Below are 27,620 nucleotides of genomic sequence, written 5' to 3'. Positions count from 1 at the left end.
AAATATAAAAGACTCGTCTCATTTCCCTTTATAAGGTACTCTGACATACATTTGAACATTTTGGGAGAATATATTGTTATTGTTTCCTAGGTACAGTTATGGTGATTTGAGATTTTTTCATTTTGCTCAGATGTGTTTTCTAACTTCTGTACAGTTTTTGTAATGGGCCACTGTAACACTGAGCAACATCTCCAGCCCTTTTAAATTTTATCCTGAAACAGGGATTCACTAAGTTGCCTGGGCTGGCCATGAACTTGAAGTCCACCTGCCTCAGCCTCCTGAATTGTTGAGATTATAGGCATATGCCAGCACATCTAGCTTGTTTGATTTCTTAGCGTTATTATGTTCCCTCCAGGAAAGTTTCTTTTAGAAATACAGTGTCCTGGGCTGGGGATATAGCTCAGATGGTAGAGTGCTTGCCTCACATGCATATGGCCCTGAGTTTGATCCCCACCAACATTAAAAAAAGAAAAAAGAGAAACAACCCTGTAGTGTTCTGGACTTACAAATATCTCTCCTTTCCATACACTGAAGTCCTGGCTCCAATTCCATCTGCCCAGAAAAGTCTTCCCTGAAAACTTACTAAAATACGCCTTTGAGTACAATCAATGAATGCACCAGACTTTATATTTCTTCCTAGTTTTTATCATCTGAATTGTGGAGGTTTTTTGTTTGTTTTCTGGTGGTGCTGGGGATGGAACCCTCCACCTTGTACAGGTGAGGCAGGCACTCTACCAACTGTACTGTATCCCCAGCCCCCAGCTGAATTGCTTTGTGTGGATTCCATCTCCTCATAATCCATCAAGGCCATCACTTCACCTGCTTGGTTCTTTGATGTGTTCCCAGTGTTGACAACAAGGCCTGCAACATACAGAAGCTAACCACAATGAAACTCAAAGGAGGATCCACTCAACGTGGAATTGGGGACCAAATTCTACATGGCAGAGATGATTAGAGGACTCAGCATTTATAAGCTGGATTAAATAAACTTAATGATATCGAGGGAGATAAATGGAGAGAGAAAACAAGATCCTTGTTCCTAGGAAATCTAGAAATTTTTTCAAGCAGACTTATTCAAATTGATGTTCTGAAAAAGAGGAAATAATGGAAGGAAATGTATCATTGGGAATAAAATAAAAGCAACAAAAGAGGCAAATATCAAATATGGTAGGCTATGCCTTTGAATTTCAAAAATTGGGTTAAAACAAAAAAATTATCATCTCATATGGTTTCTAGTAGATGTCAAGGTGTTGACAGACATTTGCATCATGGAAATGTAAGTTAAGGCCATGATTATATTCCACCACACACCCAATAAGGCTAACTCAGTGAAGTTCCAAGTGCTAGAAAGGACATGGGACAATGGGGTGCTCACACTTCATTAGTGGGGATGTATACAGCCACTGTGGAAAGTAGCTTGACAGTTTCTTATAAACACACACTTATGAACCAACGGTTGTGTTCTTCAGTGTTTATCGCAGAGACCTAAAAACTTAATGTTCACACAAAATTAGATACATAGCTGTTCACAGCATCTGAATTCATGACAGCAAAACAGTGGAAACTCAAACGTCTATCAACAGTGGAGAAACACCACGGTTCAGCCATACAAAATCCTACTAACACAACACACCCAACAACTTAGATGGATCTTAAAAGGCAATTTACTGAGTGAATAAAAGTTATATATGTTACGATTCTAATTTAATAGCATTCGTGAAATGACAACATTATGGAGGGAAGTTAAGTGATCGATGGTTGCTATGGCTTTGCGTTGGGGGATGTGACATTTCCTAGTGTTGGCACAACAGTTTGGCATCCTAATTGTGGTGAACTTTTACATGTGGATATGTAAACAAAATTTTGTATATGTATACAAAATTCTTCAGAACTCTACACACCAAACCACACCATTTTAGCATATGCAAAAACTAGTAAGGTACTGCCAGCTTGGTGGCACATGCCTGAAATCCCAGCAGCTCAAGAGGCTGAGGCAGGAAGAATTAGAGTTCAAAGCCAGCCTCAGCAAATATGAGGCACTTATAGCAACTCAGTGAGACCCTGCCTCTAAATACAAAATAGGGCTGGGGATGTGGCTCAGTGGTCAAGTGACCCTGGGTTCAAACACTGGTACGAAAAACAATAACTAGTAAAGTCCAAATAAGGTCTATAACTTATAGGCCTGGGATGTGGCTCAGTGATAAAATGCATGCTTAGTATGCACAAGGCCCTGGGTTTAATCTCCAGTACCAAAAAAAAAAAAAAAAGCAATTATACTAATGTCATTTGAATTGGTTTTGTGTATTCTGGTTAAGATAATTGTCACTAAAGAGGCTGCATAAAGGCTACCCAGGAACATATATTTTGTAATTTCTTATGAATCTAAAATTCTTTCAAAACATTTTTTAGTAGAATCATATTTTGTAAATTACTTGATGCTACTTTAAACTTAAATATGAATTTACAGAATTAATATATTCCTTTTAAAGGACATCAATAGAGGCTAAGATATGCTTGAGTTAATTATATGATACAAGATGAGCACGTTAACACTCCTGTATTGTATATATGCATTAAAATTAGTGATTAAAACACCTCACTTTAAAATTATGGATAGTTGATATTACTCAGGTTATCCTGTCTCAAAATGGACATCAAATATGATGACTTTAGACTTGTGATAGCCCTCCAATAGACATCATTTTCATGAGACTTCTTTACTACATTGATTTTCTGAATTTGCTAAAGCATTCTCTATTGCAAGGCATGGTGGTGCACGCCTGTAACCCCAGTGACTCCCAAGGCTAAGGCAGGAGGATTACGATTTCAGTCTCAGCAACTTAGTATGACCCTGACTCAAAAAAATAAAAAGGGCTGGGGACACAGCTAGTGGTAAAGTGCCCCTGGGTTAAATCCCCAGAATCCACTCCACAAAAAGTCATTCTACATTTAATGTGTTGTAAAGTTTTATTTCTGTGTGCATTAATGACAGATATAAGAAGCAGAACATATTACTGAAATCTGCCCTATTCATTGCCATTTGAAATTCTTTCTTGTCCACAGTAAGATACCTGACAACTATTAAGGTTTTATTTCCAGGTAATGGCTTTCCTATGATCATTATGTTGCTACTATGTAGGAGTTCATTGATGGTCTCTTTTGATCACTAATGAGTTAAGAGTTTTTATTTTCTCATGGAAGGCCTTTCTAGTCTCCCTATTTATCTTTATCTCATTATACACTTTTTTCAAGACTTTTCTGCCTTAAATGTATCAGAATGTTTTTCTGTTTATTTTCACATACTATGTGAGGTAATTACTGAAGGCACTAGTACATTCTCTGTATTCATTAAATTTTCACCCTATGCAAATTCCACAATCTCCCAATGGTGAAAATCTATGAACAGGTTGCTCTATGCTATATAATCATATGTGTTAGAAGCACAGTGATGTTTAATGAGTTCAAAGTACTAACACAGTTTGCCCCTACATGAGTTTGCTTATATGTAATGAGTTGAGATTCTGTGCAAAGAATTGCTACTGTCATATTTTTGATGAAGCCTGACAGGACAGCAAGGAACCCTAATAATTGAATGAGTAAAGTTTCTTCTTCCTTGTATGAATTCTTTGATGTACACTAGGTGCATCATATAATTTAAAGACTGATTCATGTTGAGGGCATTCCCATACTGAATTAATATGGTCCATCTCCTGTGTAAATTCCTTCATGGATGAGATGGAAGGTGTATAAAACTTTTCCACCCTTATTCTACACAAAGAAGTCTATCCTATGTGAAATCTTGGAATGTTACACAAGACTTTTTCTACCTGAAGGCATTACCATGTTCATTATATTATTAGGGTTTGTTTCCATTATGTATTCGCTGATGTACGATGAGATTTCTCTTTGAAGAAAAGCCTTTCCCACATTCACTGCATACAAAGGGTTTCTCTCCAGTATGAGTTCGCTGGTGAACAACTAGGCGACTTTTCACAGTGAAGCCTTTACCACATTCATTACATGCATATGGTTTCTCTCCGGTATGAACTTGCTTGTGTAAACTGAGCTCGGTCTCCATGGAAAAGCCTTTTCCACATTCATTACATATGTAGGATTTCTCAGCTGTATGAGTTTGCTGATGTACAACAAGATAGCGTTTCATGGTGAAGCCTTTTCCGCATTCAGTGCATGTAAACGGTTTCTCACCAGTATGAGTCCGATGATGTACCACAAGATTGCTCTTGAAGGCAAAACCTTTTCCACATTGACTGCATATGTAGGGTTTCTCTCCAGTATGAGTTCGCTGATGTAACATCAGTCCACTATTCACAATGAACCCTTTCCCACATTCACTGCATTTGTAAGGTTTCTCTCCAGTATGAGTTCGCTGATGTACAATCAGTCGGCTCTTCAAGGGGAAGCCTTTCCCACATTCACTGCAGATGTAGGGTTTCTCTCCTGTATGAGTTCGCTGATGTATGATGAGCATGCTCTTCACAGTGAAGCCTTTTCCACATTCATTACATAGATAGGATTTCTCTACTGTATGGTTTCTCTGATGTACAATGAGATTACTCTTCCTGGGAAATCCTTTTCCGCATTCATTACATACATACGGTTTCTCTCCAGTATGAGTTCGCTGATGTTCAATCAGACGACTCTTCATAGTAAAGCCTTTCCCACACTCACTGCATATATATGGTTTCTCTCCTGTATGATTTCGCTGATGTATGATGACATAGTGCTTTGTGGTAAAGCCTTTCCCACATTCACTACAGATATAGGGTTTCTCTCCTGTATGAGTTCGCTGATGTATAATAAGCATGCTCTTCACAGTGAAGCCTTTTCCACACTCACTACACACATAGGACTTCTCTCCAGAATGGTTCCGCTGATGTACAATGAGATTACGCTTGCCCGGGAAGCCTTTTCCACATTCACTGCACACATAGGGTTTCTCTCCAGTATGAGTTCGCTGATGTTCAATCAATCGGCTCTTCATAGTAAAGACTTTTCCACATTCACTGCATATACAGGACTTCTCTCTTTTATGAATTCTCTGATGTTCATTGAGCCTGGACTTTCTGGAGAATACTCTGGCACACATATTGCATCCATAGGGTTTCTCTCCTGTATGTACCCTCTCGTGATCAGTGAGCTGAGACTTCTTGAAGAAGGCTTTCCCACATTCACTGCACACATGGGTTTTCTCTATTTCATGGATTCTCTGATGCTTAATGACTTGGGACTTTTCACTAATGGGTTTTCCGCTTACAGGTAACTTAACTGCAGAATGGAATTCCTCATACGTCTCTTTCAGAAATGATTCCACATTTCCCTTAAATTTAGTAGAGTTCTTATTGCCATAGTTTTTGTTTTGGTTGACTAAACTTAAATTTGACTTCAAATTCCTTATATATACCTCAGTCCTATTATGATTTTCTTTGAAAGGAAAATGACTTTTGTTTTGAAGTTCATATTTTTTTATAATCTTCAGCATTCTTTGATTTTCTGAGTGACCCTGAAGATGATCAACTTTGTCATTTTCTAGGAAACAAGAGAACAATGAATCCTTCATAACTTCTGTGGAATACATCTTAGAAGAGTACTTGCATGAGAGAAGCCCTAGGTTCAATACCCAGCACTGTAAGTTTAAAAAAAATGCATGGAGGAGATAAACTGAGGCAGACATAAATTATGACCTGGTTTGGACTAGAAGTGATACCGGATGCAAAACAGTCCTTTCTAGTTATGATAGTCAACAGAAGCAGACCTTTAAGGTCTACATGTGTAGAAAGAACTTTATAACATGCAAGATGCCACCAGCATGAACAGGACGTTGAGATGGTGCTTTTTTAAATACCTTTATTTTATTTATTTTTATGTGGTGCTGAGAACCAAACCCAGTGCCTCACACATGCTAGGCAAATGCTCCACCACTGAGCTACAACCCAACTCCAGCGAGATGGGTTTTTTGTGGAAGGAAGATGATTCCTTTCCTCAGAAACTGGAAAGCCACAGGCCAGCTGCCATAGAGGAAAGTAAAACAGGTAGGACTAAAGTACATATTAGGCAATATTAAGCAAGATATCAATTGAGAGTCTCATTTAGAGAACAAAGAAAGCTCAATCATGGTACAAAGACCAAATTTAAAGATTAGAAAAACAGCACAATAAAACAGAAAAACTATTGAAGAACCCTCAGAATGGGGGGAAAACAGCTAAGGAATCATCTAAATTCACAATAAGCTCAAATTATAATGAGGACACGATATACATGGTGGGTCTGGATGTTCAGATGAGGAACTGGTCATTCCCAATGGAACAGGAAAGCAGAAATCAGAAGACAGATGATGATTTCACAGATCTCTATATGGAACGAGGTCTGGAAGGTGGAATTCCAAAGAACAGGTAGAGACACTGTGACAGGTATAAAAAGGGGTAAGAGAAAAAAGTAATTTAAAACGGCAGGGTGATAGAAGCCAAGGAACAAAATTAGGCAAACAAACAAAAAGCAAGATGAAATAGGCAAGTATCAGATCTCCAAAGACAACAAAAGGATATACTTCCCTCTCAAGACCTAAAAGAAACATTCTGAGATGGGGAAAGAGATCCATGCAAGCTGTGTTTCTGTATACTCAGATACCGATGTGTCTTTTTCTGACCAATTAGAATAAGATTCTGTGCTGAAACATCTTGCAGTTCTCACCTGGACAGATCCAAGTGTGCATTTCATCTTCTGTCCAAGGTTCTTCCCCTTGTTCCAACTTGGAAAGAGCATCTGGCTTGCTGACTGGATACCCTGTTTGTGGGAAGTGAGAAAAGACTTGGACACAGCTATGGGGCTGAGATGTGTCAACATGGGAGAGGTTATGTTCAAGGATTAGACAGCTTTCCCAACTGCAAAGCAGAGGCTTTTCTCTCAGGAGCTAGCACATTAGACCCTCTTGTCTGGAACCAAGAATCTACCAGGAAAAAGCGCTACAGAGCTCTGGCTCATTAAGTAGCTATTAAAGGAAAAGCCACAGACTTGCACCCTCTGCGCTACACAGGGCAGCCATCCTCACCCACTGACACCAGATTGCTGTAGTTCTCCAACATCACGTCCCGGTACAGGTCCTTCTGCCCAGGGCCCAGGAGCTGCCACTCCTCCCGAGTGAATGCCACAGCCACATCCTCCAGTGTCAGCAACTCCTGTAATAACAGAACCCTAATTAATCTGAGGGTTGTTATTTACTGATTCACAAAGAATGAAAAGGAAGTTGTGCTGCTCATAATAATGTATATTGGCTGAATATATAAGCCTACTGTATTTTTAATACATAGTCATAGAATCAATCTCCAGATATTCTACAACTGTGCAGTGAGCTATTCACCCAACCAAGTATAAGGTTTCATAACATGCACCATTAACTCATTAAAAACAAATTTTATGTACAATTTTTCATTTCAGCATCTATTGACAATCAGAATATTAAATACTGCTGTGGATGTGGCTCACTGGGTAGAGTGTTTGCCTGACCTGCCCCAAACCCTGGGTTCAACCCCAATACCACAAAAAAGAAAGAAAAAAAAATTAAATGCTGGTGACATCCAGACATATACTATAGATTTCTGTATGTGAGTCTTCCTGACTAACACCAGAGTAAAACATGGAAGAGATGCCAGAACTTCAGGACACTATATAAGTGTTTAATTACAGAATGCAACAACAACAACAACAAAAAGAAATATACATCAAGTATAAGAATTGTTATAGACTGATCAAATTTGAAAAAATTATTTTTTTGAAAATATATGTATTAAATACATGTATACATAAGAATGCACCCCCTCACACACACACACACACACCCCTATATATCCAGATATCTGCTTATAGAAAGGTTAAATTAGAACAAACTGAAAAGATAATGAACTGGAATGTGCATTTTAAAAAATAAATAATCAGCTGGGTACAGTTGTACTCACCTATAATTCCAGGAACTTGGCGGCTGAGGCAGAAAGATCTCAAGTTGAAGGCCAGCCTCAGCAACTTAGCAAGGTCCTAAACAACTTAGCAAGACCCCATTTCAAAATTATTTTTTTTTAAAAAAAAAAAAAGGGCTGGGGATGTGGTTCAGTGGTTAAGGGCCCTTGGATTTTATCCTTGGAATCAAAATAAATAAATAAATAACCAAAAATGAAGCAGAAAGCCAAGCGTGGTGGTGTGCACCTGTCGTCTCAGCTTCTTGGGAAGCCAAGGTGGGAGGGCTTTATGAGCCCACAAGTTTAAGGCCAGCAGAGACACAAAAGGCAAATTTAACAAATATGGAGAACAGTGAGACATAAACCTACACATAATTCATACTCAAATAGAAAAAATACACAAAGATCTGAAGAGTAAGCAATTTTCAGAACTGATAAAACATGCCACAACCAGAGTTAGTTATATTAACCGCAAAGCCAAGCCAGAAATCTGCATTTAGGTACATCAGATAGAAACTGCGTAACACTAATGCAAATGTAAAATTATGACAACACTAGAAAACATTACTACAAAGAAAAGATAACATGTACTGACAGGTGACTTCTCCACAAATACGGTGCAATCCAGAGAAGTGTACAGTAGCCTCTTCATGTGGCAAAGCAGCCTAGCCCTGACTGCCGCTGGAGAAGGAACTGGGACCTGCTTGTCCACTACTGCATTCTTCTGTCTCAACATGGCTTGCAATCATAGAGCAGTATGGGAAATTGAGATGGGGAAGCCTAGGGGGAACGGAAGACATTTTATCCCAATGTCATTGCAGAGATTATTACACAGAAAAGAAAGAAGACTTGGTAGAGGCCGCAAAAACTTCTTTTAAAGAGATGAAATCTTGCAATGTTGTCCAAGCTGGCCTCAAATGACACTCTCTCTTACCTCAGCCTCCTAAGCAGCTGGGACTACAAGTCACTGTCCCTGGTTTAAGGCTACAATTTTTTCCCTCAGTACTGGGAATTAAGCCCAAGGCACTCTACCACTGAACTACATCCCAGCCCTTTTTACTTCTTTATTTTTTTTATTTTGAGTTAGAGTCTTCCTAAGTTGCCAATCATCCTACTTCAGCCTCCCAAGTCGCCAGGATTACAGGTGTGTGGCACCACACCCAAGGAGGCTGCAAGTTCTTTGTTTTTAAGCTATAGGTGGACACAATACCTTTATTTTATTTAACTTTCCTCTTTTTTTAATGTGGTGCTGAGGCTCAAACCCAGTGTCTCACACATGCCAGGAAAGTGCTCTACCACTGAGCAACAACCCCAGTCTCTGGAAGTTCTTAACGCTGCTGTTCTTATCACATTCTGAATTATTTCACATGAAACAAATCCCCTTAGAAAATACACAAGCCAAAAATCATATAAACAACCCCTATTAAGCTAAGAAAAAAAGATTTTTAATATACAAATAAGAATAGGCATTTCACAAAAGAAAAAAGTCCTAACCAACAAATATACAAAAGACTTCAATTCTACATGTAACAAGGAAAATGAAAATAAGGAAAATGTAAAATAAGGAAAAAGAATATTAGGACACTCAGAAGAAGATTGAAAATTATGTTTTTTCTTTGCTTCTTTCTTTCCCTTTTTTTTTTGTGTGTGTGTGTGATACTAGGGATTGAACCCAGGGTTGCTCTCTACAACTAAACTATCACCAGCCCTTTTTATTTATTTTATTTTGAGATAAGGTCTTATCTAAGTTTCCCAGTCTGGCCTTGAATTTGTGACCTTGTGTGCCACCACACTATGAGCTATGAAACTTGGTAACATCATCAAGTATTACTTAAGGCATGGATGACACCACATATCACTTATTGTATAGTAGGCACTCATCTAAATGCTTTACTTACATTAACTCATATTTTGTAGTCTGAGTATAATCAAATATAATTTTATATGGTGAACATTCTTCATTTGATCGCAGCTGTTATTCCTTTACATCTTTAAATTATACCATTGTAGACCAATAGGTTATTTTCTTTTGAGTATGATCCCATTGGTGCACAAATTTACCATTGGTGCAAATTTAATACATGTGCTTATGTACACAAACATGTATATAAATATACACATATTTGTAAACATACATACATATGTAGACAAAACACACGTTTAGTGACAGTTAAGTAACTACCAAACATTTGCTAAACCAGTATGAGGAACTTAGGAAATTACAATGCAGTTAGGGAATTTTTTTTTTTCTTTCAGATGAGGGTGGACTCACTACACGGTCCAGGCTGACATTGAACTCCTGTGCTCAATTGATTATTCCACCTCAGCCTTCTGAGTAACTGGGACTTCACCCCCTTGCCCAGCTGAAGAGAGTATTTACTTTCTGTCAATACATATGTCTGTGTTGAAATTTTGTTCTCTAAAATGTATATGATATTTAGTTACAAAAAATAAAAGTAGGTAAGAAATTTGGAAGTAGAGGGTTCTGTATGTTGAGATGACAAACACTGAAGAACCCAACAACTCAGGCATTTATCAAACAATATTTCTTAAAACTCCCAAATGCTAAATCTGTACTTAAACACCAGTTCAGCTACCTGTTCAGGACAGGTGAACCCTTTCTATTTCCAAGGCCTCTCTTTATTCCTGGATAAACTGAGTCCTCTGAGTGGCCTTACTTTGATGCCTTCATAAATTGTGTCCCCAGTTAGCTTGGTCTATTCCCACAAGAGTCTCTGAGGAACCTTACCATAAACAATAGAAAACATACCCTTGTGTATATATAAAGAATACTGTTCAGTGTCCACCCATCACCTCTAGAAAGACTATCAAATTTTTCCTAATACCTGAATGCCATGAAACAGTGACATCAGGGATGATGCTGGGGCTCAGTGGCAGAGTGCTTTGCTAGACTGCATGAGGCACTGGGTTTGATCCCCAGCACCACATTTAAAAAAAAAAAAAAAAGAACATACTCTGTCCATCCACAACTAAAAAATAGAAAAACAAAACCAGTGACATCATCCCCCCAGAATCGGTCTGCTTACTCCTCGCAATCACTGTTTCTTATAACTCAGCGCCATTCCCCTGTGGTGGTGGCTGTCAGGGCTGAAGGCACGAGCTGACAGTTAACGCCACCACGATATCCTTTTGATTCACACATGTCATTCCACCAGTCACTTAGTGGGAATCATAAGAACATCAGAGTCCCACGATGCCATGATGTTGGAGTTAAAAGAGTCAAACTTGATTTCTCTCTAGACACTTTCTGATGATTAAAAAATCACAGGCATTTACAAATCTATGAGCAAATATAAGGCAGTCTGAATAGAACAAGAAAAAGTCACCTGAACACTGCTCATTTTCTTCTGTGGGGGTAAGTGGCTAACTTCCGCGTGTGCCCCGATGTCCTGGTGAGCAGTCCCCGTCATCAGGAGGGGTGTCCAGTCCGGGATGCCTCTTCCCTTTCGTCCTGCTGCAGGGCCTGCGGGGTGGAGAGCGCGACGCCTCTCACGGTCCGTTCTCTAGCACTCAGCTCAGCTCCCGGCCCGAATCCCGTTCTCCGGGGGACTCTCAGCCCGCCTGCGGCTGCGTGGGACAACTCCGCGTTCCCGAGGAGGCGACCACGGGGACCCGGCCGCAGGGGCAGACGGCGGCCTAGTGCCTGCACCCCGACCTCAACAGGAAAGCGAGGCGCACGCCGAGGAAGGACGGAGAAAGGCCAAGAGCCGCGGACACACGTCCGAAGCCCAGCTCACCGGGTCACTCACGCCCACAGGAACCTGACGGCGGACACTCGGCGACCGCGACCCACAAGAGGTCAAAAAACTCCACTCTGCAGCGCCCTGAGCCTTCCTCCGCCCCTCAGCCCGGCTCCCGGGCGTCCGGAGGTGGCCGCTTGGCTCCAGGCCTGAGCGCCGGCTCCCGCCGCCGCCCGCGCGGCNGCAACCTGCCCGGGCCGGACCTCCTGCCCGCAGGCGGAGCGCCCGCAACCCTGCCCCAGGGCCTCCCGGCAGCCGCCGGCTCCGCCTTCCAATGTCCGACGTGCGGAGCCCGCCCGCCGGCGGCGCCGGGAACGCTCCCTTCTCACCCTCTCAAGGGCCCCACATCGACCGACAAGGGCCAGAACTTACTTCCCCGAACTTCCTGCGCTTCCGTTCCCCCTTGAAAAGACCAGGGCCGGCGGCCGCGGCGTTTCCATGGAGAACTGACCGCGGACCGCGAGCTTCCGGCTCTATCCTGTGACGTCAGGACCCGCGCCGCAGCCGCCAGGTGCCCTGGGCCCCGCCATCTTTGGACACCTTCCGTACAGCTTCCGGGACCCGCTGGCGCGGCTGCGACGGTCTCCAGGCAGAGCGCTTAGGCCCTAGCCGGGAATGGAGAGTGTCAGAGGCTCGAGCTCACACAAGGCAAGCACGGCTATGGGCAGCTCTTCTCCACGGACGACACGCAGCCCAAACCTGGAAGGTCTGGCCGGCGCTTTCCCGAAGGCGCCGCTTCCGCCCCCCGGGGCCATGGCGGCCGGCGGGATCTTCAAAGGGCTTTAGGGCGCCTCAGTCACCGTTTCTGACGCGATCGCTTCCGAGGCCGTGTGAGACCGTGCTGGCCCGGAGCTGGCGGTGCCGTTAGGGAGCGACCTGGGGGTCCCGCCGCAGGGGAGCGGCTCCGGGGACCTCCGGTTGTGGGTCTCTGACTTCCCCGGCTCAGATGGGCCTCCTCGGTGGATCCACCCGACTCGCCCGTTCACACTGCCTGCCTGTCTTGACGCTGGCTTCACCGGGACTCCACCTAGGAGAGGGCGAGGACTCTAGAAAACAGGGACGCGGGAGGTGGTTTAGGGGACACAGAAACGTGTATTTTCATTTGATACCAACTGGGAATTATGTTTGCAGTCAGCAGCGGCACAGGCCTCTAGTCCACCTGTTAGGCTAGCCTCAGTGACCCAGTGAGACCTGGGCTCAAAAAATTAACTAACTAAAAAGTACTGGGGGGCATGTTGCTCAGCTGGTAAAGCAACCTGGGTTCAATCCCCAGTACTAGGAAACAGGGAGGGAGAGAGAGACGTCTGGGGAGTCAGCTCGGTGTAGAGGGCTTGGGGAGCATTCCTGAGGCCCCACCGAAGAAAGTGGGGAGAAGGCAAAGATGGACCGATTACAGCAAAGAACCAAGATTTCAGTCATGCAAATATTCCGACTTCTGGTTTGGAAAAGCCCACCAAGGGTAACCAAATATGGATTATACAGATCAGAAAAATAAGCAGGACACTTGTTTCAGAAATCGCATCGAAGAGGCAAGTCAGAGTATCAAATCGGCACGTTCATTTGAGCTCATCTGCGATATTTTTAATATCTGTGATATTCTACTTCTAAAATGTACTCATTTTCTTCCTGCTGTAGAAATTTTCCCACAGTTCTGACCTCATGTTTGGGGGACACTTATTTTCAATATCCAACCTTTGTCTGTCTGTGGACGCATTCTTTTATGTTCCTCAAGAGGGAAAGATGAAGGCAGCATCCTTTGGGAAGTGTGAATGCGGTGGGGACCACGTGCAAGTCCCTAGGAGTAGCTGTGCATCCGAACGGGAAAGGAACTGACCTCCACGATCTACACGCTGAACCTATACAGATGCCCACATCTAAACTAGTCCCATTTCCATGTCCTTAAAACACTGACCCCTCACCTTGCCAGTGACAGCATCCACCCTTGGAGGGGGAAAGCCTTGGTGCTGGGCGGGGGGGATCCTATGGTCTCCTTGGTTGATTCCTTCTAGCTGGCTCCTGGAGGATTGTCAAAAACAAGACAAAACAGAAAAGCGCGTGTCTTTGGTAGTTACCTTACCAGGGTGCCATTGGAATGCTGTAGATGGTAAGAATGCCACCGCCATCACGAGGGTGGACTCGGACCTTAAGTACGGAACCGAATTTGGAGCACCAGGTAAACGTGGCCTCAGACATAAGATGACTAGCATCCAATGTGCGAGCCTCAACCCACCATCTCCAGGAGCCCGGGCCTCCGGGGTCCCGCTGCAGGGGAGCACAGGCACTGCAGGGAGACCTGGGGACGCCCCCCACCGGTGTCACTGCCTCCCTCCATGCACGGAGCCTCGCGTGCAGCGGACCGAGCCTCGACCACCAGAGCCCCCGACCGCGGGTGTCTTGTTCCTTAACCTCCCCAGGACCCCTATCCAGTGACCGTCAGGCCCAGCACCAACCCAGACTCCCCTGACGCGCCCTCACCGCCACGTCCACGGCCCTCCGCTCCCAAACCACATCCGGGCCGACGGGACCCGCGTCCCTGTCGCTTCAGCGGCAACCCTGAAGGCCGCGCCGGTGTGCACAGGTCCCCACAGGGCTGCCTGCGCCCAGAGGCTATGGGCAGGTGTCACTGAGAAGTGTCAGGACCTGGGGCCGCCCGACGCACACTTGGCGGTTAGGAGCGGGCGCTGTGCACACAGTCATCCGAGGACATGAAGGTTTTCCATTCAGCAAAGAGTCTTCTGGGAGAGATTCCCGGCCTTTAGGGAAGGACTCAAGGGTACTCAGGAGGGCCTCCAGCTTGGAAGTGCTGCTGGAGGAGCAGCAAGGCTTGCACCAAAAGGCGAGATGGCTGACAGGAGTCACAGAGGCAGCGGTCAGAGTGGACCAAAGCTGCTGGCCTTTTGTGTGTCTGTCAGGGAATGGAGAGAATCATAGGTCAAATCTAGGGCAGTCCAGTGCCAGCGAAGACCAGTGCCCAAGCACAACCAAAGAGAGGGATGAGGTTTCAGATGTAATTGGATTATTTCCCTAAAAACACAAAAATTGTAAATGGAGCACACGAAAGTATTAAACAGCTAATGTAGTTTTCCTTTGAGAAACAGCATACTTAGTATCAGCTATGGCCAGGGTGAAGCTGTAAAGGATTTAAGTTGGCATTGCCTTCTAAAGACACAATCTGAAATTGTCTTATTAAATTCTATTTACCTGGGATGCCAGCCTCTGAAGTGAATTCACCGTCTGGTTCTCAAGGAGGCCTGGGCAGCCCATTTGGGGACTCTGGCTGTCAGTTCAGGTAGTAACGCGCTGGACAGGCAGATTCACAGTGGTGAGCAGAGCCGCTCACGTGTGGGCAGAGCATCCATTTCTGACTCTTTACTGTTGAGCCCCTGAACTGAATGCAGTGACAGCCACTGCTTTGCACATTTTGCTCACCAGCTTAACTGGCGTCTACAGTAGTGCCTGATATGTGCGCCCCCCAAACTATGTGAAAAGGATGGACCCAAGAACTCAGGGATTCCACTGTGAGGCAACTTTACACCAAAAAGGACCCCCTGTTTCTAACCTGGATATTGTCTTTATTGGATCAAAATTGAACTGAGCATGGGAGAGATGTCAAGGGCCCCCATTCCCCAGAGACTGGCAAGGAACAAAAATAAATCACCCTCATTTAGCATGTCACATAGGAGCCAGCATCTCTGAAATCATGGCAACTCTGAAGGCTGGGGCCTGTGGACCAATGAAAGGGTGCTTCTTCAAGATATCCAAAGGGATCTCTCTCCTTGACCCACCTCACACACTGCTGTCCTGTGTTTTGTGATTTTGTTCCTCTAATCCTTTAACTGGGCGCATTCTGTGACTTGAGGAAAGGTGGTGCTAGGATTGAACTCGGGGCCTTGTGCATGCAAAATGTGCTCTAACACTGAGCTACACTCCCAGCCCCGTTGTGGATTCTATGGTCTGCTCCTTTTACATTATGCCAGATGCAAGTCACTATGAAGATTTTTATTTTTTAAGTTTGTGGGGAAAGTGATGATCCTTAGAATTTCTCCATTAGGCCCTTTCCTTCCACAACATTTTGATTAGTCCATGAAGTCATTCATGCACCCTCATCCATCTCCCAAGTCTACAATTAATTTCTATTTTGTTATGTACTGGGGAACTTACAATTATCTACAAAGTATAAAGGAATCTATGTAGACATAAAGATATGAACATTTTAAAAAAGTGTTCATACCTTGCTTCATGTGAGTACAACTAAATCAATCATCTGTCCTCCACAACTCCGCCCCTTTTCAACCAGTGTTTACAACCGCTAGCCACACATGCTGGAGGGTAAAACTGCTATGTGCACAGGACCCACCTAAAAAGAAATGCTCATTTAAAACCAGCAAGCGCTGACAGACATGGTGGCACTCAGCTGTAATCCCAATGACCCAAGGCTGAGGCAGGAAGATTACAGATTCAAGGCCAGCTTTGTGAATTTAGCAAGAGCCCCTCTCAAAACAAAAAGGGATAGGGATGTGGCTCAGTAATAGAGCACCCTGGAGTTTGATCCCCAGTACAAACAAAAAATAGCCAGGGGTTTTGTTTCCTTCATCACCTACTTTCTGCAACAGCACCAGCAAAAGCAAAATAGTTAGCATTTTTCTGTGTGGTGTGTTTATCAAAAATAACACAAACCACAGGGTTAGGATAATAACTGCATCCTGGGTTCAGAGTGAGGCTGGCTAGTCATGTGGTTTGAACTTCATTCCCCCAGTGGTATTTAAATAAATTGTTTCTTTTATAACCAAAAAAGTGTAAAGCTAATCATAATAATCCTGGGTAGAAAAAGAAGACTTGTGCCAGTAAAAAGGGAGATAAGTTGCTTTATAACTTTAACACAAATCACCTCCTTTTAATGAAGGAGCCACTGACAGTTTGACTTAAGGTATACTGTCCTAAAATGCACTCTGTGTGTTATCTCTTGTAAAACATTAGACTTCTGATGCAAATCTCTATTCTTCATCTTCACAGGTTTATTTGCTTCAAGTATTCTCTGATATTTTACTGAAGATGTTTCAAGTGTTCACTTTTATTTCTATGTTTTCCTCTGGTAACATGATACAGAATGGTACCATGAGCAACCCTGCCACCTTCACTGTCTTCAAAGGTCTTCCAACCATTTTTCTTTGCATGACGCCTACAGAGATCTTTCTTCTGGGCAAGGACTTCTCCATGGTCATTATATTTCTACCAACTTTGAGCTCACTAATCTGTGACCATTGATAAGGTTTATCTTCCCATAAATGATTTATTCAGCAAGCATTCATACTATTTTTTTTCCCCAGCATACTGTCAGCTATATAATGAGCTATATTTATACTCAAGGGTTTTCTATCTTCATTGCATCATGATTTACTCCTGTGTGATTTTTGTGACATAAAACGTGATGTAATTGATCACTGAAAGCACTATCACATTCATTGCATTCATAAGATTTCTCTTCTGTGCAAGGTCCAGTCTCTGCTGAGGGTGAATGTCTGACATCTGGCTGTCCCACAATAGCTATGCTCCTATCTGCTTGGAACTCACTGTTGCCCAATGAAGTTTGAGTTGCCACAGAAGGAATCTGCATAGTCCCCATGCTAACAAGACTCTCCTCCTGCATGGGATCATTTGTATGTGATGAGCTGCAACTCTTTGAGAAACTATTTTCTAGCTTGACTGAATCAACCTGTTTCTCTCTTGCATGCAGAATTCCCTTATGATAAACAAGGCATGACAGGTGGGAGAACGCCTTCCCACAGTCAGAGCACCCATAGGGTCTCTCTCCCGTATGAGTCCTCCGGTGTCTATTGAGGCATGACTTATTTCTGAAAGCTTTCCCACAGTCACCACACCTGTAAGGCTTCTCTCCTGTGTGGATTCTCTGATGATTAATGAGACCAGACTTGTGTGAGCAGGATTTCCCACACTCGGTACATACAAAGGGAGTCTTTCCTGTGTGGAATCTCTGATGTGAGATCAAGCATGTTTTCTGGCTGAAGCCTTTCCCACAGTCATTGCAGACATAGGGTTTCTCTCCAGTGTGAATACGCTGATGTATAAGGAGATTGCCCTTCTGGATGAAGCCTCTTCCACATTCGTTGCAAGTGTAAGGCTTCTCTCCAGTATGAGTTCGCTGGTGGACAGTGAGATTGCCTTTCTGAATGAAGCCTTTTCCACATTCACTGCATATATAGGATTTCTCTCCTGTATGGGTTTTCAGATGTGCATTGAGTTGTGATTTCCAGCGGAAAGCCTTGTCACACTCAGTACATTTGTAGGGCTTCTCTCCTGTGTGAGTTCTCTGATGTTCAATGAGTCTGAATTTTCTGGAGAACGCCTTCTCACACAGGCTACATGCATGAGGTTTTTCTCCTGTATGAACTCGCTGATGATTAATGAGACGAGACTTCTTGATGAAGCCTTTTCCACAGTCACTACATACATAAGGTTTCTCTCCTGTGTGAATTTTGTGATGTGCAATAAACTGTAATTTCCAGCGGAATGCTTTGTCACACTCGTTGCATTCATACCGTCTCTCTCCTCTGTGAGTTTTCTGATGTTCAGTGAGCCGGGACTTTCTGGAGAAGGCTTTCCCACACACACTGCACCCATGAGGTTTCTCTCCTGTATGCACTCTCTGGTGATCTATGAGACGAGACTTCTTGAGGAAGGCCTTCCCACATTCAATGCATACATGAGGCTTCTCTGCCTTTTGGGATCTCTGATGTGAATTTGTATTCACAGAATTTCCATATTCAGGAAATTTAATTTCAGTAGGAAATTGTTCATGCCTGGCATGAAGGAATGATTTTCCAACTCCATTAGCCTTGACAGTGTTCTCTACTTCACAGCTTCTGTTATGGTTGACTAAACTTAAATTTGATTTCAATCTTTTCCTGTGAAAGTCAAATATATCATGATTTTGCCTTAAAGGAAAGTTATTTGTTCTATGATGAGTGATGTTTCTGGATGCACTGTATTTATGGCACTGTTCCACTTTCTTCTGACATCTTTGATTTCCTAATTGTATCAGTAGATGATCATCAGCTTTCTTGATTTCTAGGGAAGAGGAGAACATGATTTATTATGATATATAATGATTTATTAATCATTCTATGAGCATGTAACAGAATAAAACCACTCCACAAACAGCTTTGTATAGATTGGTTCTTTGCTGACAGCATTATTATGTAAAGTTAAAGAAACTCCAAGTGGATATGTTCATTGTCACTTGGACAGGGATAAAACACAACAGTTTAAACAAAACAAGGTAAAAATGGTCAGAGAATAAGCAAGGTTACATCATTCAAAATGAATAAATGTGACAAAAAGGCAAGCTAAAATAAAATTAAGCCACTGTGAGCACTGGATCACAGAAGTTAGAGGAATATTTGTTTCAAACTAATGAGGGGCAAATTCACATACCCACAAATCCTCATTAAATTATGACTGTGTGTTAAGCATTGCGCTAGTGATGTTGATACAGTAATATATTCCTTATATTCTCTGAGTATAAATTCTAGTTAGGGAAAATTAAACAAGGAAGCAATGAAACATAGAAAGCAGGTACAAATTATAAAAATTGGAGATGGAAGTGGAGAAAATCAAGATACAATCTGCAGAAAGAAAAGACAAGGCTCACTCATGATTTCAACATGGGAGATTAATAAACTTAAGGAATTAAGGATTATTCCTACTGGAGTAGCACTGTTTTCATGAAAAGGGGAATAACACTGAGTTTTAAATATGGGGGAAATCAAATGTGCACTTTAGAGAACACATCATCCTTGAGAAGGTTTTAGAAATACAGAAAAAAAAATCTGATTGCATATATAAATCAAGAAAGGTCATGGTTGGAAATTATGTGGGAATCAACAGTATGTAAATATTAAGGAAAGAGGACTGGGTGAGATCAGGTTTGGAAAAAACATGTAGATGAAAACAAGATGAAGGCACAGGGCCAAGTTTACAATTGCTGTAATATTTAGAGTTTGGGTTTTGGAAAGCTCACTGAGAGGTTCCAAACACTGACTCTTCTGGAAAATAAGTAGAGGTATACTGGAACTGTTAGACCTAAGTGAGAATGTCATAAACTCAACACTCAACTTCTAGAAAACTGGGAAGACTCTTGGGTAGTCATTTTATTTTTCTAATACTTCATTCATAGACTATCATCAAACCAAATTTCCCAAAGCATCAATTTTACATTTAAAAAGCAAACTTCTGCAGTAAACATGTCAGCTTTTTAGATGGCTTAACACAATCTCTTGTATCAACTGAAAAAGAGAAAAAAACAGTGATGCCCATGGAACTCGGATCACATGGTCAAGTGACATGCTGCTGAACTAGGCAGGGAATGGTCACCTTTTCTGATCACACCCTGTGCTTGTACTGACGGAATCAAACTGTTCTTGTGGGGAGCCATTCTCACATGTGACTGGGCAACTCCCAGTTTGGGTGTAAGGCGCTCTGGCTAAACTGTGTCGGAGCTTTCCTGACCCTCTCCTGGTGCGAGAGCCTGTCCGTGTGGGGGTGTGACTTGACCACTGACCCGGGGGCCAATCACTGACCCTGACCTTGGAGTGCTGCCCCCCTCCACCTTCATTGGATGGAATTCTCCCCTGAATTTCTTGTTCCCCAATAAAAGGCCACTCCCTGGCGTGCTCTCTCTCTCTCTCTCCTGCTAGCCCTGAGTAATCCTTGCTGCCCTACCGGGTGGTTCGAGGTGTGAGCCAGAGGGAGAGCCATCTCAGACCTGGTCATAGAAAAAGGTAACTGAGTCTGTGTGTTTATTTGATCTCACTAGCTAACTTTTATGCCAAGAACCTCTTTAATGAAACCAGTGTGCTGGTCGCATGGTGGAGTTCTTACTTCATGTCTCTGTCTCTGATGTAATGATCCCCAAACTCATATTTCTTTTTTTTTTTTTTGGGGGGGGGCGGGCGGTTTACTGGGGATTGAATCCAAGGTTCTCTAAATCCCCAGTCTTTTTAATTTTTGATTTAAAGACAGGGTTTTGCTAAGTTGCTGAGACTCCCTTCAACTTGCAGTCCCCCCGCCTCAGCCTCTTGAGCTGCCGCCATGGCCAGCCCAAACCCCCTTCCTGGCACTCTCAGCACTGCCTTTCAAACTTCTATATAAATGGCTTAGTGGCCATAATTGAAGGGGTCCTAAAGGATCACAGCTGGGACCCCAGACCAAGGCTTCTATCAGTTTTGCCTTCTATTTTTTCTAGGAAATACTGGATGTACTTTATTGTTACACTCCTGCCACCCAGTTTAAAAGTAAGACTCCAGGACTAGGGGTGTAGCTCAGTGGTAGAGTGCATGCTTAGCGTGCATGAGGCCCTAAGTTCAATCCTCAGCACCAAAAAAAGGAAGACTATAAATCTGAAACTAACTTATACCCAGGTTCACACTCACTTAACTCCCCTACAAACACCTTCTGACCTTCATGGGGCCGGTTCAGGCCAATCTTTTAACAGTTCCTCACAAGGCCTTGTACATTTCCAATTTCACACCTTCATTCTTTTAAATTTTAATAGTGTCAGTAAAATACCAGTGACATAGAAAAATTGTATATATACAAGGCACACAGTCTGATGTTTGGATGCACGTACATGGTGTAAAATGATCGCCAGGATCCATCTAATTGACATATCTACTGACCTTCACTCCTTGCCCTTCATCATATCCTTTATTCAAACCCTAGATACATCTCCTACATATCATGCTCTCATTCCCCGTTCTAGGTGAACACAAGATGTCTTCCATAAATTTCTAAAGCATTCCCTATCTTTTTTTAAAAAAATAAATTTTATTTTATTTTTTACACGAACAGATCACAACTTTTCATTTTTCTGGTTGTACATGGCATTCCCTATCTTTATTGCTTATTTTGAGAGTCAATTTCACACAGCCCTGTACTGCAGGAGAAGATGCCTCCGGTTCAAAAGCTGAACTTCCATGTATTTATTACAACTAGGTCTCTCCTCTATTAAAATCTGATTCTTGGAACGCACTGTTGTTTCTCAGTAACTTCCATCTCTTCTAGCACACAGTAGGGCTGTGATTTAACAACCAGGCTCAAGAGAGCCAACTTACAGCACCATATATAGACAAGCCAAGACTATCACCCCAAATCTACCAAATAGACTCAGAATGGGAAGATAAGGCAAGAGCATCACAAGTTTAAGACCAGCCTGGGAAACTTGGCAAGACCCCATCCCAAAATAAAACTAAAAGGGCTGTAGATGTAGCTCAGGGAATTCAATCTCCAGTACTATGAAAAACAGACAGAAAGAATGAAGATACACACCATAGGAAACCGTTCAGTTAATAAAAACTCATCTTTCTGATTGTGAGTTGTCCAAGTTCTTCATCTGTACCCCCTTTACAGAAGACATTACTCATGCCATATTTCTCTCACCTAATCTCTCGTGACTTGGGACATCCAACCAGAGAGTACTTCATGAATATGGGCAAGCACATCTAATTATCAAGTCCAAAGCAGATCTAATTTCTCAAACATACACCTACCCTGGGCCCCTGAACTTGTGACCATGTCTATGTGAAAGATAATTCACCTAAATGATCCACTCAAGGGCCCTTCCTATCCTAAAGAGCAGCTCTAGTCCCCCTCACACACTATTCTATTATGGTATTTTACTATTCTTCCCAGCAATTTTCATAACTAGGTATTTTTTTTATTTACTATTTTTTAGTTGTAGATGAAAACAATACCTTTCTTTTATATATTTATTTTTATGTGGTGCTGAGGATAGGACCCAGGGCCTTGCACATGCTGGGCAAGCACTCTGCCACTGAGCCACAATCCCAGCCCACAAGGTGTTTTTTATTAACTTTGCCTCCTTTCAGAATCTAATCCCAAGAAAAATTCTTGTTGTTATTGTTGTTTACAGCTATCAAGATCAATATGTAATAAACTATCAAAACTACTTAATGTGAAGGCTGGGGTTGTGGCTCAGTGGTAGAGTGCTTGCTTAGCATGTGTGAGGCACTGGGTTTGATACTCAGTACCACAAAAAAATAAATACATAAAAGATTAAATAAAAAGAAGAATGCTTAAAAAAAACTAGTTAAAGTAATCAAAAAGTATTTAAAGCAATGAAATAAAGATTTATATGTATAAAGCACTTTGCGGAAATTATTTTAAAGGCAGATGACCTTGAGTTTAGGAGAAGAAAGAGGAAAAAAAGTTTAATAAGCAAGATGATACCAATCATGGAGATCCATCGAGAACACCATTTGAGAGAAGAGAAATTTCCACCTCATGTGAATGACCACGATGATTAACTGGGACTTAATTCCATTGGATAAACGGTAAGAAAAGGAAAGCTTTCAGGGAAAAATCCCAAACAATGAGCAGAATGCAGAATTAACAACCACACAAGGAAATTAAAGCACAGCAGCCATAAGGCTCAATGATGAGGTTTGGACTCAGGGAAAATAAAAGGGAGCCGAAGAGGCAGAAGAGTTTCAAGGCCCCTCCACAGTGGCCAGCACAGACTCAAGGAGCTGCAGTGGAAAGGTAAATACTCAGTATCAGCACTTAGCTTAGAAGAACAGAGGGACATACTGACATGACAATCTCCACAGAAAATAGAGGTCAATGGAATGATGGAAACTTTTACAGGGTCAAGAACAGAGTGAAATGTGGGAAACAAAACCTTTGCTGGACCTCAGAATGGGCAAAGAGAAGCTTAAGAGGCAGACAGGTGCAGAGGGACAGACCAGGTTACCAGGGGGCACAGAACCCCAGATGGGGTGGATAATAGGAAGGGAAAGCAACATCCTACACAGGGGCAAAAGGGCTCTAGGAGGACAGCTTTGAAACCAAAGACCTCTCCTTGAGAAAGGCATGGAAGGTAGGATATTTCAAAGTAACAGAGACAGAAGAAACAGGTAGTGGTATGCTGGTGGGGAAAGAATGGCAAGAGCTGAGAATCCTAAAAACAAGACTAGAGGGAAACAGTGATCAAATCCAAGAAGAGACAAAGAGGAGCTTTGAAAGACATGGCTCCGTGTGGGGAGCAGGGTTTGTGAAGGCTGTTTACACATCCTCAGACCCTCTCACATCTGCGACTTCTCTGACAAGTAGACTAGGACTTCCTGGTCCACCCTCCTTGCAGGTTTCACTCACTCACCTGAACAAATTTGACCATGGATTTCATCTTCCACTGTCCACGGTTCTCCTCCTAGCAACTTGGAGAGGGCATCAGGCTTGCTGGCTTGACACCCTGTTCATGGGAAATGATAGTCTTAGGTTCATCAAACTGGGCTGTGATCTGTCAACAACAATGTTCTATTTTAGGAACTACGTAGTTTACATCTGCAAAGCAAAGGCTTTGCTCTCCGAAGGGAGCATAATACACCCTCTTATCTGGGGCCCGAGAAGGACTGAGAGGCCACCCTTGAAACACCACAGGACCTCCAAGGCGTTCAGACACTGAGAAAGAAAAGGCCACAGACTGGCACCCTCTGAGCTGCACAGGGCAGCCATCCTCACCCACTGACACCAGGTTCCTGCAGTTCTCCAACATCACGTCCCGGTACAGGTCCTTCTGAGCAGGGCCCAGGAGGTGCCACTCCTCCCAGGTGAACTTCACGGCCACGTCCTCCAGTGTCAGCAACTCCTGGGGGAAAAAAAATCCTACTTAATATGAAGTCTTTCTTTTTCATAGATACAGAGGAAATGTGAAGGATATTATGCTGCTCATTTTCACCATTTAACCTGTATCTATATACCTAGGTGTTGTGATTTTTTTAAATTTTGTATTTATTTTTTATTTATATAGGACAGTGGAATGCATTACAATTCTTATTACACATATAGAGCCCAATTTTTCATATCTCTGGATCTCTGGTTGTATACACAGTATATTTACATCAATTCCTGTCTTCATACCTGTACTTTGGTAAATAATGATCATCACATTCCACCATCATTAATAAGCCCATGCCCCCTCCCTTCCCCTCTAATCCCTCTTCCCTATCTAGAGTTCATCTATTCATGTAATTTTTTAAAAACAATATATTGTGCAGGGCCAAGTGGTATATGCTTATCCCAACTACTAAGGAGGCTCAGGCAACATAGGCAACTTAGGGAGAACCCTGTCTCAAAATAAAATAAAAAGGGCTAGCTCAGAGGGAGAATGTTCCTGGGCTCAATCCCCAGGATATTCCCACCCCCCCCCACACACACACACCTATAGAGGCACACATACGTACAGGCAGTACACACCAATACCCACTTGTTAAAACTGCACGAGGGGATTAGGAAAGAAGGTGTGAAAAGAAATCCTTTTTTTTTCCCCTTTAACTGTATATAATCTAATGACTGGAGAAACTGTTTTTTAATCTTTTGGTATACTCATGCACAATTGTATAATTAACTTTTTAAATAATATAATAAAGGAAGCAGTAGGTAAGGACTGACTTTAAATGAAAAGAAGTATGCACTGTCTTGGCTAGGGGGAAGTTTTAAGACAACAATACCTTCAACTCCCTACTGTCAAAGATGCACTCAAACACCAGTTTAGCCACCAGTTCATACAGAAAAAAAGCCAAACAATCTTTCCATTTTCCTACTTCATTTACATTTTATTCCTAGATTGAGCCTAACATCCATTAAGGCTGGGCCCATGGGTCATCTTGCTATGGGCTGCATGAACAACTGTGTCCTGACTTCTCTTGGCCTCTACCTAAAGGATACTTTGAAGAACTGTGCTTGACATTTATGAGAAAGCTGCAGTTAACGACATCCTCTAAGAGGCAGTGGTGTGGCTCAGTAGTAGAGCATGCACACCGCACCCACAGGCCCCGAGTTTGATTTCCAGCACTATCAGGGGAAAAAAAAATTATCACATTACTTCTGGAAGGCCTAAGTGCTATGAAATAGCGACACCTTTCACAAACTAGTCTGCTTTCTCCTCAGTCAGTGCACATGACCATGAGGAGTCTCTCTCTGGTTGTGATGACTGTCGGACATTCAACAGAAGGTAATAGCTCATGTAAGTAACAGAATCCTCCAGTCACAAACTATGCTTTAGTATTAGTCATTCAATATGAATTCTACTGTACTGTTTTTATTCAAAACACTTCTGACACAAAGTATCAGAACTACTGGATATCCAACAATTTAATTCAATTCTGACACCAACTTCTTGAGTTAGTGAAGGCCCGCCATTTAAGGGCTGAGTCCCACAGTCGCAAGCATGGAGTCCCCAGGTTATCCACAGTTATCCACACTTCTGTCTGACTTGGCTATTAAGTTGGGGGTTCCCACAACCCACACACAGGTTCAATGACGTTCTACGACCACTCAGAACTGAAGAAAGCAACTTACTTACTACCACCAGTTTATTATAAAGGGTATAACCAAGGAGCAACCAGATGGGAGAGATGCACAGGGTAAGGCATGTGACGTGGGAACTGGGGACGTCGAAGTCTTCCCTGGGTGCACCACAATATGTTCACAACCCAGACTCTAATACTGTCGTTCAGAGGTTTTTATGCAGGTTTAATTATATGGGCATGATTGATTATATCACTGGCCATGGGGGACTGGACTCAATCTCCAGCCCCACTCCTCTCCCTGGAGAATGGGGGTAAGGAAAGCTCAAAGTTCCAAGCTTCTGAACAAGTTTCAGTCTTTCTGGTGAGACCAGCCTCCATCCTGAAGCTAGGTTCCACTAAAAGTCACTTTACTAGAACAAAAAAGGGTTCTATTATCCTTATCCCACTCAGAAAGTTCCAAGGCTTTTCAGAGCTGAACACCAGGACCTGGGGACAAAGACGGTATTTCTTTTTAGAGACCACAGTATGAACCACAAATGATCCTAGGTCTAAAGTCCTCCAGAAATGAATCATGGAATGAAGAGAAAAATAAAGCAAACCCAAAGTCACCTGGGGGTTGATCATGTTCTTCTGCTATTGGGAGATGGCCAATAACCTGGGGTCTGTGCCTTCAGTTCCTTCTTGAACTGCTCCAAAATTTCTGGTTAGAAATCTTAAGTCTCCAGTCAATGGTGTCTCCACAAATGGGGGTAGCAGGTCCAGGAATGTCCTCACTTCCCGTGATGTGTCTTGCTCCAGGAGCTACCTGTGTGCTGAGGAGTGAACACAGTTTGAGCATACATCCCCTCACATATGCACTTCACGCCCACCTCTAGCCTTTATTGGGGTCCCAGAACCTAAGGGCAATAACACTATTTTAAATGTACGGGCAACGTGTCTTTCTCCTATGAAACGGAAGTGGGATGACTGAATGGTGAAGTGGGAAAGGCGAACCAGCAAAATACCAAAAGACTGCTCAGGTCTGTTCTTAGAAAGAAGACATACAGAAGGTGAAGATCTGGACATTTATTGCTTTAAAAACATGTGCACTCATGTACCTGTGTAAAAGGCTACAGACACCTTGTGTGTATGCACACTCCATTTAAAGACAAATGTAGTAAGTAAAACACAGCCATTATCTTAATTATTTATCACTAACCACTTTATTACATTTAAGCTACAAATCATTATTGCCAATTCCAGCACTGACCAAAGGGTTACGGACTGTCTTTCCTAAAAACATACTGTCATGAGCCATCTGTGGGCTGTATGTGGACTATGTTGTACACAGTAGCTCCTGAGGGGATCAGTCTGGCACTGGGAACTCCCTGGGATACTCCCCATAGAGACTGACCACCTGATTCAGGTGAACTTCCCCCTTAAGCTCCACCTAAGATCCCCTAAGAGATAGATGTGACCTGCCAAGATGTCAATCAGCCTGACTGCAAGACATCACAAAACAAGACTCTGCCCTTGAAACCTCACCCCTGCCTTTGACAGACCCCCGC

At 42.8% G+C, this 27,620-nt stretch overlaps 2 protein-coding genes across 9 annotated transcripts; both read right to left on the bottom strand.

The window, feature by feature from the left end:
• Positions 1-2,948: 2,948 nt before the first annotated feature.
• Positions 2,949-26,817, bottom strand: LOC107160756 (zinc finger protein 432). Of its 8 annotated transcripts, none has more exons than XM_015507387.2 (5): positions 12,101-12,256; positions 11,315-11,451; positions 7,067-7,193; positions 6,709-6,801; positions 2,949-5,547 (listed from the first exon to the last, which is right to left on the bottom strand). In XM_015507387.2, exons 2-5 carry the CDS (start codon positions 11,396-11,398, stop codon positions 3,857-3,859), a joined length of 1,995 nt encoding a protein of 664 aa, XP_015362873.1. In that variant the 5' UTR covers positions 11,399-11,451; positions 12,101-12,256; the 3' UTR covers positions 2,949-3,856. The 8 variants fall into 8 exon arrangements, with proteins under 8 accessions (XP_015362873.1, XP_048661957.1, XP_048661959.1 ...); XM_048806000.1 differs by lacking the exon at positions 12,101-12,256 and adding an exon at positions 8,563-8,747 and having other exon boundaries at positions 11,315-12,048; XM_048806002.1 differs by lacking the exon at positions 12,101-12,256 and adding an exon at positions 8,563-8,747 and having other exon boundaries at positions 7,075-7,193; positions 11,315-12,047.
• On the bottom strand, positions 15,713-26,818 carry Znf613 (zinc finger protein 613). Its single transcript, XM_015507391.2, is given in 5 exon segments — positions 15,713-17,225; positions 17,227-18,814; positions 23,922-24,014; positions 24,284-24,410; positions 26,683-26,818. Coding segments are annotated over 5 exon segments (1,926 nt in total). The 5' UTR covers positions 26,698-26,818; the 3' UTR covers positions 15,713-17,122.
• Between the last annotated feature and the right edge of the window lie 802 nt (positions 26,819-27,620).

Source organism: Marmota marmota, unplaced genomic scaffold (genome assembly GCF_001458135.2).
Source record: "Marmota marmota marmota unplaced genomic scaffold, marMar, whole genome shotgun sequence".
Lineage (NCBI taxonomy): Eukaryota > Metazoa > Chordata > Mammalia > Rodentia > Sciuridae > Marmota > Marmota marmota.
The sequence above is the reverse complement of the archived record's forward strand: the minus strand, read 5'-3'. Positions and strand labels throughout refer to the sequence as shown.

What these genes read in the sequence shown, in the direction of transcription:
- LOC107160756 (XM_048806000.1), bottom strand. Translation starts at nt 8,703, where the DNA reads ATGTTGAGACAGAAGAATGCAGTAGTGGACAAGCAGGTCCCAGTTCCT. An exon ending in CAGCAATCTGGTGTCAGTGG is followed by an intron (nt 6,802 to 7,066) that starts GTGAGGATGGCT and finishes TCCCACAAACAG; the next exon opens with GGTATCCAGTCAGCAAGCCA. An exon ending in GCACACTTGGATCTGTCCAG is followed by an intron (nt 5,548 to 6,708) that starts GTGAGAACTGCA and finishes CTTGTTTCCTAG; the next exon opens with AAAATGACAAAGTTGATCAT.